The sequence below is a fragment of the Phyllobates terribilis genome, unplaced genomic scaffold, assembly GCF_046119375.1.
Source record: "Phyllobates terribilis strain yellow unplaced genomic scaffold, ASM4611937v1 Scaffold_14__1_contigs__length_39327217, whole genome shotgun sequence".
NCBI classification, from domain to species: Eukaryota; Metazoa; Chordata; class Amphibia; order Anura; family Dendrobatidae; genus Phyllobates; species Phyllobates terribilis.
In genome coordinates, this window is record NW_027362774.1 from 32,750,925 (window position 1) to 32,765,602 (window position 14,678).

The following is a 14,678-nucleotide window of genomic DNA, read 5'->3' on the forward strand; positions in this document are numbered from 1 at the left end:
GGGTGTAGGACAGAGCAGAGTGGGGGGACGGGTGTAGGACAGAGCAGAGTGGGGGGACGGGTGTAGGACAGAGCAGAGTGGGGGGACGGGTGTAGGACAGAGCAGAGTGGGGGGACGGGTATAGGACAGAGCAGAGTGGGGGGACGGGTGTAGGACAGAGCAGAGTGGGGGGACGGGTGTAGGACAGAGCAGAGTGGGGGGACGGGTGTAGGACAGAGCAAAGTGGGGGGACGGGTGTAGGACAGAGCAGAGTGGGGGGACGGGTGTAGGACAGAGCAGAGTGAGGGGACGGGTGTAGGACGGAGCAGAGTGGAGGGGGACGGGAGTAGGACGGAGGAGAGTGGAGGGGGACGGGTGTAGGACAGAGCAGAGTGGAGGGGGACAAGAGTAGGACGAAGCAGAGTGGGGGGACGGGTATAGGACGGAGCAGAGTGGGGAGGGACGGGTGTAGGACGGAGCAGAGGAGAGGGACGGGTGTAGGACAGAGCAGAGTGGGGGGGACGGGTGTAGGACGGAGCAGAGGAGAGGGACGGGTGTAGGACAGAGCAGAGTGGGGGGGACGGGTGTAGGACGGAGCAGAGGAGGAGGACGGGTGTGGGACAGAGCAGAGTGGGGGGACGGGTGTAGGACAGAGCAGACTGGGGGGACGGGTGTAGGACGGAGCAGAGGAGGGGGACGGGTGTGGGACAGAGCAGAGTGGGGGGACGGGTGTAGGACAGAGCAGAGTGGGGGGGACGGGTGTAGGACAGAGCAGAGTGGGGGGACGGGTGTAGGACAGAGCAGAGTGGGGGGACGGGTGTAGGACGGAGCAGAGTGGAGGGGGATGGGAGTAGGACGGAGCAGAGTGGGGGGGACGGGAGTAGGACGGAGCAGAGTGGGGGGGGACGGGAGTAGGACGGAGCAGAGTGGGGGGGGACGGGAGTAGGACGGAGCAGAGTGGGGGGACGGGAGTAGGACGGAGCAGAGTGGGGGGACGGGTGTAGGACGGAGCAGAGTGGGGGGACGGGAGTAGGACGGAGCAGAGTGGGGGGGACGGGTTTAGGACAGAGCAGAGTGGGGGGACGGGTGTAGGACAGAGCAGAGTGGGGGGACGGGTGTAGGACAGAGCAGAGTGGGGGGACATGTGTAGGACAGAGCAGAGTGGGGGGACGGGTGTAGGACAGAGCAGAGTGGGGGGACGGGTGTAGGACAGAGCAGAGTGGGGGGACGGGTGTAGGACGGAGCAGAGTGGAGGGGGACGGGAGTAGGACGGAGCAGAGTGGAGGGGGACGGGTGTAGGACGGAGCAGAGTGGAGGGGGACGGGTGTAGGACGGAGCAGAGTGGAGGGGGACAAGGGTAGGACGGAGCAGAGTGGGGGGACGGGTGTAGGACGGAGCAGAGTGGGGGGGGCAGACGGGTGTAGGACGGAGCAGAGGAGGGGGATGGGAGTAGGACGGAGCAGATGAGGGGGACGGGTGTAGGACAGAGCAGAGTGGGGGGGACGGGTGTAGGACAGAGCAGAGTGGGGGGGGACGGGTGTAGGACAGAGCAGAGTGGAGGGGGACGGGTGTAGGACAGAGCAGAGTGGAGGGGGACGGGAGTAGGACGGAGCAGAGTGGAGGGGGACGGGTGTAGGACGGAGCAGAGGAGGGGGACGGGTGTAGTACAGAGCAGAGTGGGGGGGACGGGTGTAGGACGGAGCAGAGGAGGGGGACGGGTGTAGGAGGGAGCAGAGGAGGGGGACGGGTGTAGGACAGAGCAGAGTGGGGGGACGGGTGTAGGACAGAGCAGAGTGGGGGGGACGGGAGTAGGACGGAGCAGAGTGGAGGGGGACGGGTGTAGGACGGAGCAGAGAAGGGGGACGGGTGTAGTACAGAGCAGAGTGGGGGGGACGGGTGTAGGACAGAGCAGAGTGGGGGGACGGGTGTAGGACAGAGCAGAGTGGGGGGGACGGGAGTAGGACGGAGCAGAGTGGGGGGACGGGAGTAGGACGGAGCAGAGTGGGGGGACGGGAGTAGGACGGAGCAGAGTGGGGGCACGGGTGTATGACGGAGCAGAGTGGGGGGACGAGAGTAGGACGGAGCAGAGTGGGGGGGACGGGTGTAGGACAGAGCAGAGTGGGGGGACGGGTGTAGGACACAGCAGAGAGGGGGGACGGGTGTAGGACAGAGCAGAGTGGGGGGACATGTGTAGGACAGAGCAGAGTGGGGGGGACGGGTGTAGGACAGAGCAGAGTGGGGGGACGGGTGTAGGACGGAGCAGAGTGGAGGGGGACGGGAGTAGGACGGAGCAGAGTGGAGGGGGACGGGTGTAGGACGGAGCAGAGTGGAGGGGGACGGGTGTAGGACGGAGCAGAGTGGAGGCGGACAAGAGTAGGACGGAGCAGAGTGGGGGGACGGGTGTAGGATGGAGCAGAGTGGGGGGACGGGTGTAGGACAGAGCAGAGTGGGGGGGGGAGAGGGGTGTAGGACGGAGCAGAGGAGGGGGATGGGAGTAGGACAGAGCAGAGTGGGGGGGACGGGTGTAGGACAGAGCAGAGTGGGGGGGACGGGTGTAGGACAGAGCAGAGTGGGGGGGGACGGGTGTAGGACAGAGCAGAGTGGAGGGGGACGGGTGTAGGACAGAGCAGAGTGGAGGGGGATGGTGTAGGAGAGAGCAGAGTGGGGGGACGGGTGTAGGACAGAGCAGAGTGGAGGGGGACGGGAGTAGGACGGAGCAGAGTGTAGGGGGACGGGTGTAGGACGGAGCAGAGGAGGGGGATGGGTGTAGGACAGAGCAGAGTGGGGGGGACGGGTGTAGGACGGAGCAGAGGAGGGGGACGGGTGTAGGACAGAGCAGAGTGGGGGGACGGGTGTAGGACGGAGCAGAGGAGGGGGACGGGTGTAGGACGGAGCAGAGTGGGGGGAGACGGGTGTAGGACAGAGCAGAGTGGGGGGACGGGTGTAGGACAGAGCAGAGTGGGGGGACGGGTGTAGGACAGAGCAGAGTGGGGGGGACGGGTGTAGGACAGAGCAGAGTGGGGGGACGGGTGTAGGACAGAGCAGAGTGGGGGGACGGGTGTAGGACAGAGCAGAGTGGGGGGACGGGTGTAGGACAGAGCAGAGTGGGGGGACGGGTGTAGGACGGAGCAGAGTGGAGGGGGATGGGAGTAGGACGGAGCAGAGTGGGGGGGGACGGGTGTAGGACGGAGCAGAGTGGGGGGGACGGGTGTAGGACGGAGCAGAGTGGGGAGGGACGGGAGTAGGACGGAGCAGAGTGGGGGGGACGGGTGTAGGACAGAGCAGAGTGGGGGGACGGGTATAGGACAGAGCAGAGTGGGGAGGGACGGGTGTAGGACGGAGCAGAGTGGGGGGACGGGTATAGGACAGAGCAGAGTGGGGGGACGGGAGTAGGACGGAGCAGAGTGGGGGGAAGGGTGTAGGACGGAGCAGAGTGGGGGGGAAGGGTGTAGGACAGAGCACAGTGGGGAGGGACGGGTGTCGGACGGAACAGAGTGGGGAGGGACGGGTGTAGGACAGAGCAGAGTGGGGGGGACGGGTGTAGGACGGAGCAGAGTGGGGGGGACGGGTATAGGACAGAGCAGAGTGGGGAGGGACGGGTGTAGGACGGAGCAGAGTGGGGGGACGGGTGTAGGACAGAGCAGAGTGGGGGAGGACGGGAGTAGGACGGAGCAGAGTGGGGGGACGGGTGTAGGACAGAGCAGAGTGGGGGGACGGGTGTAGGACAGAGCAGAGTGGGGGGACGGGTGTAGGACAGAGCAGAGTGGGGGGACGGGTGTAGGACAGAGCAGAGTGGGGGGACGGGTGCAGGACAGAGCAGAGTGGGGGGACGGGTGTAGGACAGAGCAGAGTGGGGGGACGGGTGTAGGACAGAGCAGAGTGGGGGGACGGGTGTAGGACAGAGCAGAGTGGGGGACGGGTGTAGGACAGAGCAGAGTGGGGGGACGGGTATAGGACAGAGCAGAGTGGTGGGACGGGTGTAGGACAGAGCAGAGTGGGGGGATGGGTGTAGGACAGAGCAGAGTGGGGGGACATGTGTAGGACAGAGCAGAGTGGGGGGACGGGTGTAGGACAGAGCAGAGTGGGGGGACAGGTGTAGGACAGAGCAGAGTGGGGGGATGGGTGTAGGACAGAGCAGAGTGGAGGGGGACGGGTGTAGGACAGAGTGGAGGGGGATGGTGTAGGAGAGAGCAGAGTGGGGGGACGGGTGTAGGACAGAGCAGAGTGGAGGGGGACGGGAGTAGGACGGAGCAGAGTGTAGGGGGACGGGTGTAGGACGGAGCAGAGGAGGGGGACGGGTATAGGACAGAGCAGAGTGGGGGGGACGGGTGTAGGACGGAGCAGAGGAGGGGGACGGGTGTAGGACAGAGCAGAGTGGGGGGACGGGTGTAGGACGGAGAAGAGGGGGGGGACGGGTGTAGGACAGAGCAGAGTGGGGGGACGGGTGTAGGACAGAGCAGAGTGGGGGGGACGGGTGTAGGACAGAGCAGAGTGGAGGGGGACGGGAGTAGGACGGAGCAGAGTGTAGGGGGACGGGTGTAGGACGGAGCAGAGGAGGGGGACGGGTGTAGGACAGAGCAGAGTGGGGGGGACGGGTGTAGGACGGAGCAGAGGAGGGGGACGGGTGTAGGACAGAGCAGAGTGGGGGGACGGGTGTAGGACGGAGCAGAGGAGGGGGACGGGTGTAGGACAGAGCAGAGTGGGGGGACGGGTGTAGGACAGAGCAGAGTGGGGGGGGACGGGTGTAGGACAGAGCAGAGTGGGGGGACGGGTGTAGGACAGAGCAGAGTGGGGGGACGGGTGTAGGACAGAGCAGAGTGGGGGGACGGGTGTAGGACAGAGCAGAGTGGGGGGACGGGTGTAGGACGGAGCAGAGTGGAGGGGGATGGGAGTAGGACGGAGCAGAGGGGGGGACGGGTGTAGGACGGAGCAGAGTGGGGGGGGACGGGAGTAGGACGGAGCAGAGTGGGGGGACGGGAGTAGGACGGAGCAGAGTGGGGGGACGGGTGTATGACGGAGCAGAGTGGGGGGACGGGAGTAGGACGGAGCAGAGTGGGGGGACGGGAGTAGGACGGAGCAGAGTGGGGGGGGACGGGTGTAGGACAGAGCAGAGTGGGGGGACGGGTGTAGGACAGAGCAGAGTGGGGGGACGGGTGTAGGACAGAGCAGAGTGGGGGGACATGTGTAGGACAGAGCAGAGTGGGGGGACGGGTGTAGGACAGAGCAGAGTGGGGGGACGGGTGTAGGACAGAGCAGAGTGGGGGGACGGGTGTAGGACGGAGCAGAGTGGAGGGGGACGGGAGTAGGACGGAGCAGAGTGGAGGGGGACAGGTGTAGGACGGAGCAGAGTGGAGGGGGACGGGTGTAGGACGGAGCAGAGTGGAGGGGGACAAGAGTAGGACGGAGCAGAGTGGGGGGACGGGTGTAGGACGGAGCAGAGTGGGGGGACGGGTGTAGGACAGAGCAGAGTGGGGGGGGAGACGGGTGTAGGACGGAGCAGAGGAGGGGGATGGGAGTAGGACGGAGCAGATGAGGGGGACGGGTGTAGGACAGAGCAGAGTGGGGGGGGACGGGTGTAGGACAGAGCAGAGTGGGGGGGGACGGGTGTAGGACAGAGCAGAGTGGAGGGGGACGGGTGTAGGACAGAGCAGAGTGGAGGGGGATGGTGTAGGAGAGAGCAGAGTGGGGGGACGGGTGTAGGACAGAGCAGAGTGGAGGGGGACGGGAGTAGGACGGAGCAGAGTGTAGGGGGACGGGTGTAGGACGGAGCAGAGGAGGGGGACGGGTGTAGGACAGAGCAGAGTGGGGGGGACGGGTGTAGGACGGAGCAGAGGAGGGGGACGGGTGTAGGACAGAGCAGAGTGGGGGGACGGGTGTAGGACGGAGCAGAGTGGAGGGGGATGGGAGTAGGACGGAGCAGAGTGGGGGGGACGGGTGTAGGACGGAGCAGAGTGGGGAGGGACGGGAGTAGGACGGAGCAGAGTGGGGGGGACGGGTGTAGGACAGAGCAGAGTGGGGGGACGGGTATAGGACAGAGCAGAGTGGGGAGGGACGGGTGTAGGACGGAGCAGAGTGGGGGGACGGGTATAGGACAGAGCAGAGTGGGGGGACGGGAGTAGGACGGAGCAGAGTGGGGGGAAGGGTGTAGGACGGAGCAGAGTGGGGGGGAAGGGTGTAGGACAGAGCAGATTGGGGAGGGACGGGTGTAGGACGGAACAGAGTGGGGAGGGACGGGTGTAGGACAGAGCAGAGTGGGGGGGACGGGTGTAGGACGGAGCAGAGTGGGGGGGACGGGTATAGGACAGAGCAGAGTGGGGAGGGACGGGTGTAGGACGGAGCAGAGTGGGGGGACGGGTGTAGGACAGAGCAGAGTGGGGGAGGACGGGAGTAGGACGGAGCAGAGTGGGGGGACGGGTGTAGGACAGAGCAGAGTGGGGGGACGGGTGTAGGACAGAGCAGAGTGGGGGGACGGGTGTAGGACAGAGCAGAGTGGGGGGACGGGTGCAGGACAGAGCAGAGTGGGGGGACGGGTGTAGGACAGAGCAGAGTGGGGGGACGGGTGTAGGACAGAGCAGAGTGGGGGACGGGTGTAGGACAGAGCAGAGTGGGGGGACGGGTATAGGACAGAGCAGAGTGGGGGGACGGGTGTAGGACAGAGCAGAGTGGGGGGATGGGTGTAGGACAGAGCAGAGTGGGGGGACATGTGTAGGACAGAGCAGAGTGGGGGGACGGGTGTAGGACAGAGCAGAGTGGGGGGACAGGTGTAGGACGGAGCAGAGTGGAGGGGGACGGGAGTAGGACGGAGCAGAGTGGAGGGGGACGGGTGTAGGACGGAGCAGAGTGGAGGGGGACGGGTGTAGGACGGAGCAGAGTGGAGGGCGACAAGAGTAGGACGGAGCAGAGTGGGGGGACGGGTATAGGACGGAGCAGAGTGGGGAGGGACGGGTGTAGGACGGAGCAGAGTGGGGGGACGGGTGTAGGACAGAGCAGAGTGGGGGAGGACGGGAGTAGGACGGAGCAGAGTGGGGGGACGGGTGTAGGACGGAGCAGAGTGGGGGGACGGGTGTAGGACAGAGCAGAGTGGGGGGACGGGTGTAGGACAGAGCAGAGTGGGGGGATGCGTGTAGGACAGAGCAGAGTGGGGGGACGGGTGTAGGACAGAGCAGAGTGGGGGGACGGGTGTAGGACAGAGCAGAGTGGGGGGACGGGTGTAGGACAGAGCAGAGTGGGGGGACGGGTGTAGGACAGAGCAGAGTGGGGGGACGGGTGTAGGACAGAGCAGAGTGGGGGGACGGGTGTAGGACAGAGCAGAGTGGGGGGACATGTGTAGGACAGAGCAGAGTGGGGGGACGGGTGTAGGACAGAGCAGAGTGGGGGGACAGGTGTAGGACGGAGCAGAGTGGAGGGGGACGGGAGTACGACGGAGCAGAGTGGAGGGGGACGGGTGTAGGATGGAGCAGAGTGGAGGGGGACGGGTGTAGGATGGAGCAGAGTGGAGGGGGACAAGAGTAGGACGGAGCAGAGTGGGGGTACGGGTGTAGGACGGAGCAGAGTGGGGGGACGGGTGTAGGACGGAGCAGAGTGGGAGGGGGAGACGGGTGTAGGACGGAGCAGAGGAGGGGGATGGGAGTAGGACGGAGCAGAGGAGGGGGACGGGTGTAGGACAGAGCAGAGTGGGGGGGGGACGGGTGTAGGACAGAGCAGAGTGGAGGGGGACGGGTGTAGGACAGAGCAGAGTGGAGGGGGATGGTGTAGGACAGAGCAGAGTGGGGGGACGGGAGTAGGACGGAGCAGAGTGTAGGGGGACGGGTGTAGGACGGAGCAGAGGAGGGGGACGGGTGTAGGACAGAGCAGAGTGGGGGGGACGGGAGTAGGACGGAGCAGAGTGTAGGGGGACGGGTGTAGGACGGAGCAGAGGAGGGGGACGGGTGTAGGACAGAGCAGAGTGGAGGGGGACGGGAGTAGGACGGAGCAGAGTGTAGCGGGACGGGTGTAGGACGGAGCAGAGGAGGGGGACGGGTGTAGGACAGAGCAGAGTGGGGGGGACGGGTGTAGGACGGAGCAGAGGAGGGGGACGGGTGTAGGACAGAGCAGAGTGGGGGGACGGGTGTAGGACGGAGCAGAGGAGGGGGACGGGTGTAGGACAGAGCAGAGTGGGGGGACGGGTGTAGGACGGAGCAGAGGAGGGGGACGGTGTAGGACAGAGCAGAGTGGGGGGATGGGTGTAGGACAGAGCAGAGTGGGGGGGACGGGTGTAGGACAGAGCAGAGTGGGGGGACGGGTGTAGGACAGAGCAGAGTGGGGGGAGGGGTGTAGGACGGAGCAGAGTGGAGGGGGATGGGAGTAGGACGGAGCAGAGGGGGGGGATGGGAGTAGGACGGAGCAGAGGGGGGGGACGGGTGTAGGACAGAGCAGAGTGGAGGGGGACGGGTGTAGGACGGAGCAGAGTGGAGGGGGACGGGTGTAGGACGGAGCAGAGTGGAGGGGGACAAGAGTAGGACGGAGCAGAGTGGGGGGACGGGTGTAGGACGGAGCAGAGTGGGGGGGGACGGGTGTAGGACAGAGCAGAGTGGGGGGGACGGGTGTAGGACGGAGCAGAGTGGAGGGGGATGGGAGTAGGATGGAGCAGAGGGGGGGGACGGGTGTAGGACGGAGCAGAGTGGAGGGGGACGGGTGTAGGACGGAGCAGAGTGGAGGGGGACGGGTGTAGGACGGAGCAGTGTGGAGGGGGACAAGAGTAGGACGGAGCAGAGTGGGGGGGGGAGACGGGTGTAGGACGGAGCAGAGTGGGGGGGGGGAGACGGGTGTAGGACGGAGCAGAGGAGGGGGAGACCGGTGTACGACGGAGCAGAGGAGGGGGATAGGAGTAGGACGGAGCAGAGGAGGGGGACGGGTGTAGGACAGAGCAGAGTGGGGGGACGGGTGTAGGACAGAGCAGAGTGGAGGGGGATGGTGTAGGACGGAGCAAACGAGGGGGACGGGTGTAGGACAGAGCAGAGTGAGGGGACGGGTGTAGGACAGAGCAGAGGAGGGGGACGGGTGTTGGACAGAGCAGAGTGGGGGGACGGGTGTAGGACGGAGCAGAGTGGAGGGACGGGTGTAGGACAGAGCAGAGTGGGGGGACGGGTGTAGGACAGAGCAGAGTGGGGGGACGGGTGTAGGACAGAGCAGAGTGGAAGGGGACGGGAGTAGGACGGAGCAGAGTGGAGGGGGACGGGTGTAGGACGGAGCAGAGTGGAGGGGGACGGGTGTAGGACGGAGCAGAGTGGAGGGGGACGGGTGTAGGACGGAGCAGATTGGAGGGGGACGGGTGTAGGACGGAGCAGAGTGGAGGGGGACAGGTGTAGGACGGAGCAGAGTGGAGGGGGACGGGTGTAGGACGGAGCAGAGTGGAGGGGGATGGGTGTAGGACGGAGCAGAGTGGAGGGAGATGGGTGTAGGATGGAGCAGAGTGGAGGGACGGGTGTAGGACGGAGCAGAGTGGGGGGGACGGGTGTAGGATGAAGCAGAGTGGGGGGGACGGGTGTAGGACAGAGCAGAGTGGGGGGGACGGGTGTAGGACAGAGCAGAGTGGGGGGGACGGGTGTAGGATGGAGTAGAAGGGGTTTAGGTGGTTGTCTCAGTGAGCTGTACAACTCCTTAATGAGCCCCTTTAATGCTTCCTTCTGATGTATTACCTTAGGGCACAGCATCCATTGATAATGGCCAGTAAGTATTGTGTGTAATAGGTGGGACACGTCCGATCCTTCATGTGCTCGATGCCATATTTCACCAGCGCCTCTCGCAACCTGTAGAAGACACAATATTCAGACTCTGAGCTGGACAAGTCCCTGTATTTACGGGTTCGTCCCATAAAAAAAAAAGATAACGTGTCTCCCCAGTACAGACGATAAACAGGATAATTGGGGGTTTGGCCGGTAACACCTCCACCAAAAAGAATGCGGGTCCCCATGTCCTCTGCGTGACTGTGTGGTAGTGAGCATATGTGGTGGTCTCGGAGTTATAATCAATAGGTGTAAAATCCTCCTGTAACTCCACTAATGTAAACGTCAAAGACCAAAAATTACTTCATCGTGGCCGGACACAGAAAACCAAAAAACCAGTTCCGTGTTCTGCAGCCATCTGAGCGGTGGAGGAGGATTCCTGCCGCTGGAGGCCATGGAGGTCCGCGCAGACTGCGCCCTCCCACCACGCCGGATCTCATCAGGAAATATCTACTACAGTCCGAATTTAGGTTAGTGCCAGAGGAAGAAGCAAACTTTTCATGTGCCACATCCACTGGCAGATACGTTGATGATCTGCTCCTCATCGGAGGCTCCATGCACTGGCAGATACGTTGATGATCTGCTCCTCATTGGAGGCTCCATCCACTGGCAGATACGTTGATGATCTGCTCCTCATCGGAGGCTCCATGCACTGGCAGATACGTTGATGATCTGCTCCTCATCGGAGGCTCCATGCACTGGCAGATACGTTGATGATCTGCTCCTCATCGGAGGCTCCATGCACTGGCAGATACGTTGATGATCTGCTCCTCATCGGAGGCTCCATGCACTGGCAGATACGTTGATGATCTGCTCCTCATCGGAGGCTCCATGCACTGGCAGATACATTGATGATCTGCTCCTCATCGGAGGCTCCATGCACTGGCAGATACGTTGATGATCTGCTCCTCATCGGAGGCTCCATGCACTGGCAGATACGTTGATGATCTGCTCCTCATCGGAGGCTCCATGCACTGGCAGATACGTTGATGATCTGCTCCTCATCTGAGGCTCCATGCACTGGCAGATACATTGATGATCTGCTCCTCATCGGAGGCTCCATGCACTGGCAGATACATTGATGATCTGCTCCTCATCAGAGGCTCCATGCACTGGCAGATACATTGATGATCTGCTCCTCATCGGAGGCTCCATGCACTGGCAGATACATTGATGATCTGCTCCTCATCGGAGGCTCCATGCACTGGCAGATACATTGATGATCTGCTCCTCATCGGAGGCTCCATGCACTGGCAGATACATTGATGATCTGCTCCTCATCGGAGGCTCCATGCACTGGCAGATACATTGATGATCTGCTCCTCATCGGAGGTCAATGCATCCACCAAACCAGCGTTTGTAGACCACAATCAGTAATAAGTCCCATTTGTGTCACAACCAGGACGTCACTTTCTTGAATCTTAAACTTGTTGGTATTTCAGGTTAGACTGGTCTCTGCATCTTTCTGAGAAGCCGCCGCTGGTAACACGATTACCTATGCTGGGAGGAACATCAGCGAGACACCATCAACCTGTACTACAGCACCACGAAGTGTAAGTACCCAATGTGGAATATCTCAGGAAATACAAGAGTCCAGTGAAACAGTTCTTTGTGTAGAGACTCGTGTTAAATACAAAAGAGCAAAGGATAATCAATAACATTTAGCTAACATAAATGAGTTCAAGTCTCCAGGTCCAGATGAATTACACCCCAGAGTACTGAAGGAGATCGTAGAAGAAATTTTAGAACCACTCTCCATAATCTTTGAAAATTCTTGGAGAACAGGAGAAGTCCCAGAAGACTGGAGAAGAGCAAATGTTGTTCCTATCTTCAAAAAGGGGAAGAAGGTGGACCCAGGGAACTATAGGCCGGTGAGTCTGACTTCTATACCAGGAAAGATCTTTGAACAAATTATTAAACAACATGTATGTAAGTACATGGATAAGAATGAAGTGATTAACCAGAGTCAGCATGGGTTTGTAACTAACAAGTCATGTCAGACTAACTTAATTTCCTTCTATGACAGAATCACTGACTGGGTGGATCAGGGAAATGCTGTAGATATAGTATATCTTGACTTCAGCAAAGCATTTGACAAAGTATCTCACACCATCCTTATTGAAAAAATGACCAAGTATGCAATGGACCAGGCAACTGTTAGGTGGATTCATAACTGGCTTAGTGATCGGACTCAAAGGGTGGTTGTAAATGGCTTCACATCCAGCTGGATGAATGTCTCAAGTGGGGTACCACAGGGCTCCTGTTATGCACACGCCCGGGCTAAGCGGCGTGTGCGTGTGATTGGTAGTGATTCCACTGGACCGTGCCGGAGAGTGAATGCCTGGAGGGGCGTGACTAGGTATTCACCCGATCCGACCAGGGTCGCACGACGGCATACGACGCCAGTGCACCAAGGAGGAACCGAGCAGAGGGACCAGGTGCTACTCCAGGACAGACCCCGGACACGGCTGTTGACCCACACAGGGGAATACAGGAACAGGCTGGTAGGCTGGCACACAGACTGGTGGGTATAGGCAGGCACGACTGGTATGCAGGCAGGCGGGTATGCAGGCAGGGGGGTGAAGACAAGCACAGCTAGAGTGCAGACAGGGAGGCACTAGCAGGTAGGAACACAGGCGGGATAGGACCCAGTACACACCGGGACTCAGGAACAATACAGGCAGAGGGTTACAGGCAAGCACAGCTAGAGTGCAGACAAGGCTGAGCAGGGAGGACAGGGCTCTGTTCACACGGAACAGACAGGAAGGGAAAGACAGAGCCAGATACTCACACAGTACTTGCAGAGACAACAAGCAGGAGTTAGGTACGAGTTCAGACTCTGCAGAAAAAGGAAGGGAACGGACATAGAGGCAAAACAGGTAAAAGACAGGAGAGAGTTCAGACTGGAACTGAGTGTACGGAGGAGACCGACACTGCAGAGGGATACAGGAGCGGGTCTGGGAATACGGCCCCCAGAGAGGCGGAACGAACAGGCAAGGAGCGTGTTCAGACAGGACAGACCAGACACAGGAGCGGGTCTAGGAAATCGGCCACTAAAAGGCGGAACGAACAGGCAAGGAGCGTGTTCAGACAGGACAGACCAGACACAGGAGCGGGTCTAGGAAATCGGCCACTAGAAGGCGAGAGGAACAGGCTAGGAGCGAGTTCAGACAGGTCAGACAAAATACAGGAACGGGTCTAGGTAATCGGCCCCTAGAAGGCAGGAGGAACAGGCTAGGAGCGTGTTCAGACAGGATAGACAAGAGAACACAGAAAGGACTCAGTTCAGACACGGGAGCTGATACCGCAAAGCAGGAGACATACAGGACTCAGTTCAGACACGGGAACTGATACAAAAAGCAGGAGACAAGAGACGGGACCTGGCACCTTCAGAGTGCAAGCACACACTGAAGGAAACACTATGCTCAGGCAGGGATAGAAGGGAGCTGCTGAGCTATATACCAAGTGACAGACAGCAATAGGCTGAGGACGCACAAGGGGTGTGACCCACAGCAGGTACAAAAGGCAGGAAGTGATCGGGCGCCGCCCTTAAGCAGCAGAAACAGACACAAACAGACAGCATGGAGGGAAGCCAGAGAGACATTCTGGACAGGAGATCAAGTGCGCCCTCTTGCACAGTGGGAGATGGACCACCATGCAAGGACGCCGCCAGGTATGTTACAGCTCCGTCCTGGGACCTGTATTGTTCAACATCTTTATCAATGATTTAGATGAAGGAATTGAGGGTAAACTGATTAAATTTGCTGATGACACAAAGCTTGGAGGGATAGCTAATACTAGAGAAGAGAGAGAGAGGATTCAAAAAGACCTAAATAAACTGGAGCAGTGGGCAGCAACCAACAGAATGGTTTTTAACAGGGAAAAATGCAAAGTACTACATCTGGGCAATAAAAATGAAAAAAGCATATACAGAATGGGAGGAATAGAGCTAAGCAACAGTACATGTGAAATAGACTTAGGTATACTAATAGATCATAGACTGAACATGAGTCAACAGTGTGATGCAGCAGCAAAAAAGGCAAATACAATTCTGGGATGTATTAACAGAAGCATACAGTCTAGATCACGTGAAGTCATTATCGGTCTTTACTCCTCTTTGGTCAGACCTCATCTGGAATACTGTGTACAGTTTTGGGCACCACATTTTAAAAAAGACATAGACAAACTGGAGCAAGTTCAGAGAAGAGCGACCAGAATGGTGACTGGTCTGCAAACCATGTCCTATGAGGAACGGTTGCAGGATTTGGGAATGTTTAGCTTGCAAAAAAGAAGACTGAGAGGAGACTTAATAGCTGTCTACAAATATGTCAAGGGCTGTCACATTGTAGAAGGATCATCTTTATTCTCATTTGCACAACGAAAGACTAGAAGCAATGGGATGAAACTAAATGGGAGGAGACACAGATTAAATATTAGAAAAAACTTTTTGACAGTTAGGGTGATTAATGAGTGGAACAGGCGGCCACGAGAGGTGGTGAGTTCCCCTTCAATGGACGTCTTCAAACAGAGGCTGGACAGACATCTGTCTGAGATGATCTAGTGAATCCTGCTTTGAGCAGGGGGTTGGACTAGATGACCCAGGAGGTCCCTTCCAACTCTACCATTCTATGATTCTATGATTCTATGATAATTCATAAAAAAAAAAAACAATGGGAGGGAAAACTAGAAAACCCTAAAGCTGCTGTCACTGGTATCGGCTCCTTTACATTCATTTACTATGGAAACACATTGTGACTTGCCTGTGGTAAATCACAAAAGAGATTCTCCTGTGATTGTCGGTGCCCATGTGACATGAGTTAGCCAATGAATGATGACTTCTGTGTTTTAAAAAGCTACATGGTAGGCCCTGTTCCTTTGTCACAATGGTGAAGACCAAGGAGCTGTCTGAGGAACTGCTATTATTAGCAAACACAA

The 14,678-nt window shown here is 59.7% G+C and overlaps 1 protein-coding gene across 2 annotated transcripts in view; it reads right to left on the reverse strand.

Moving 5' to 3' along the window:
* Window positions 1-14,678, reverse strand: part of EXOC3L1 (exocyst complex component 3 like 1) — a 137,298-nt gene that overhangs the window by 32,915 nt on the left and 89,705 nt on the right. For both annotated transcript variants that reach the window (XM_073659875.1, XM_073659876.1), the window contains exon 8: window positions 9,657-9,767. In XM_073659875.1, the coding sequence (XP_073515976.1) occupies window positions 9,657-9,767 (111 nt within the window). The remainder of the gene's footprint in view (window positions 1-9,656; window positions 9,768-14,678) is intronic.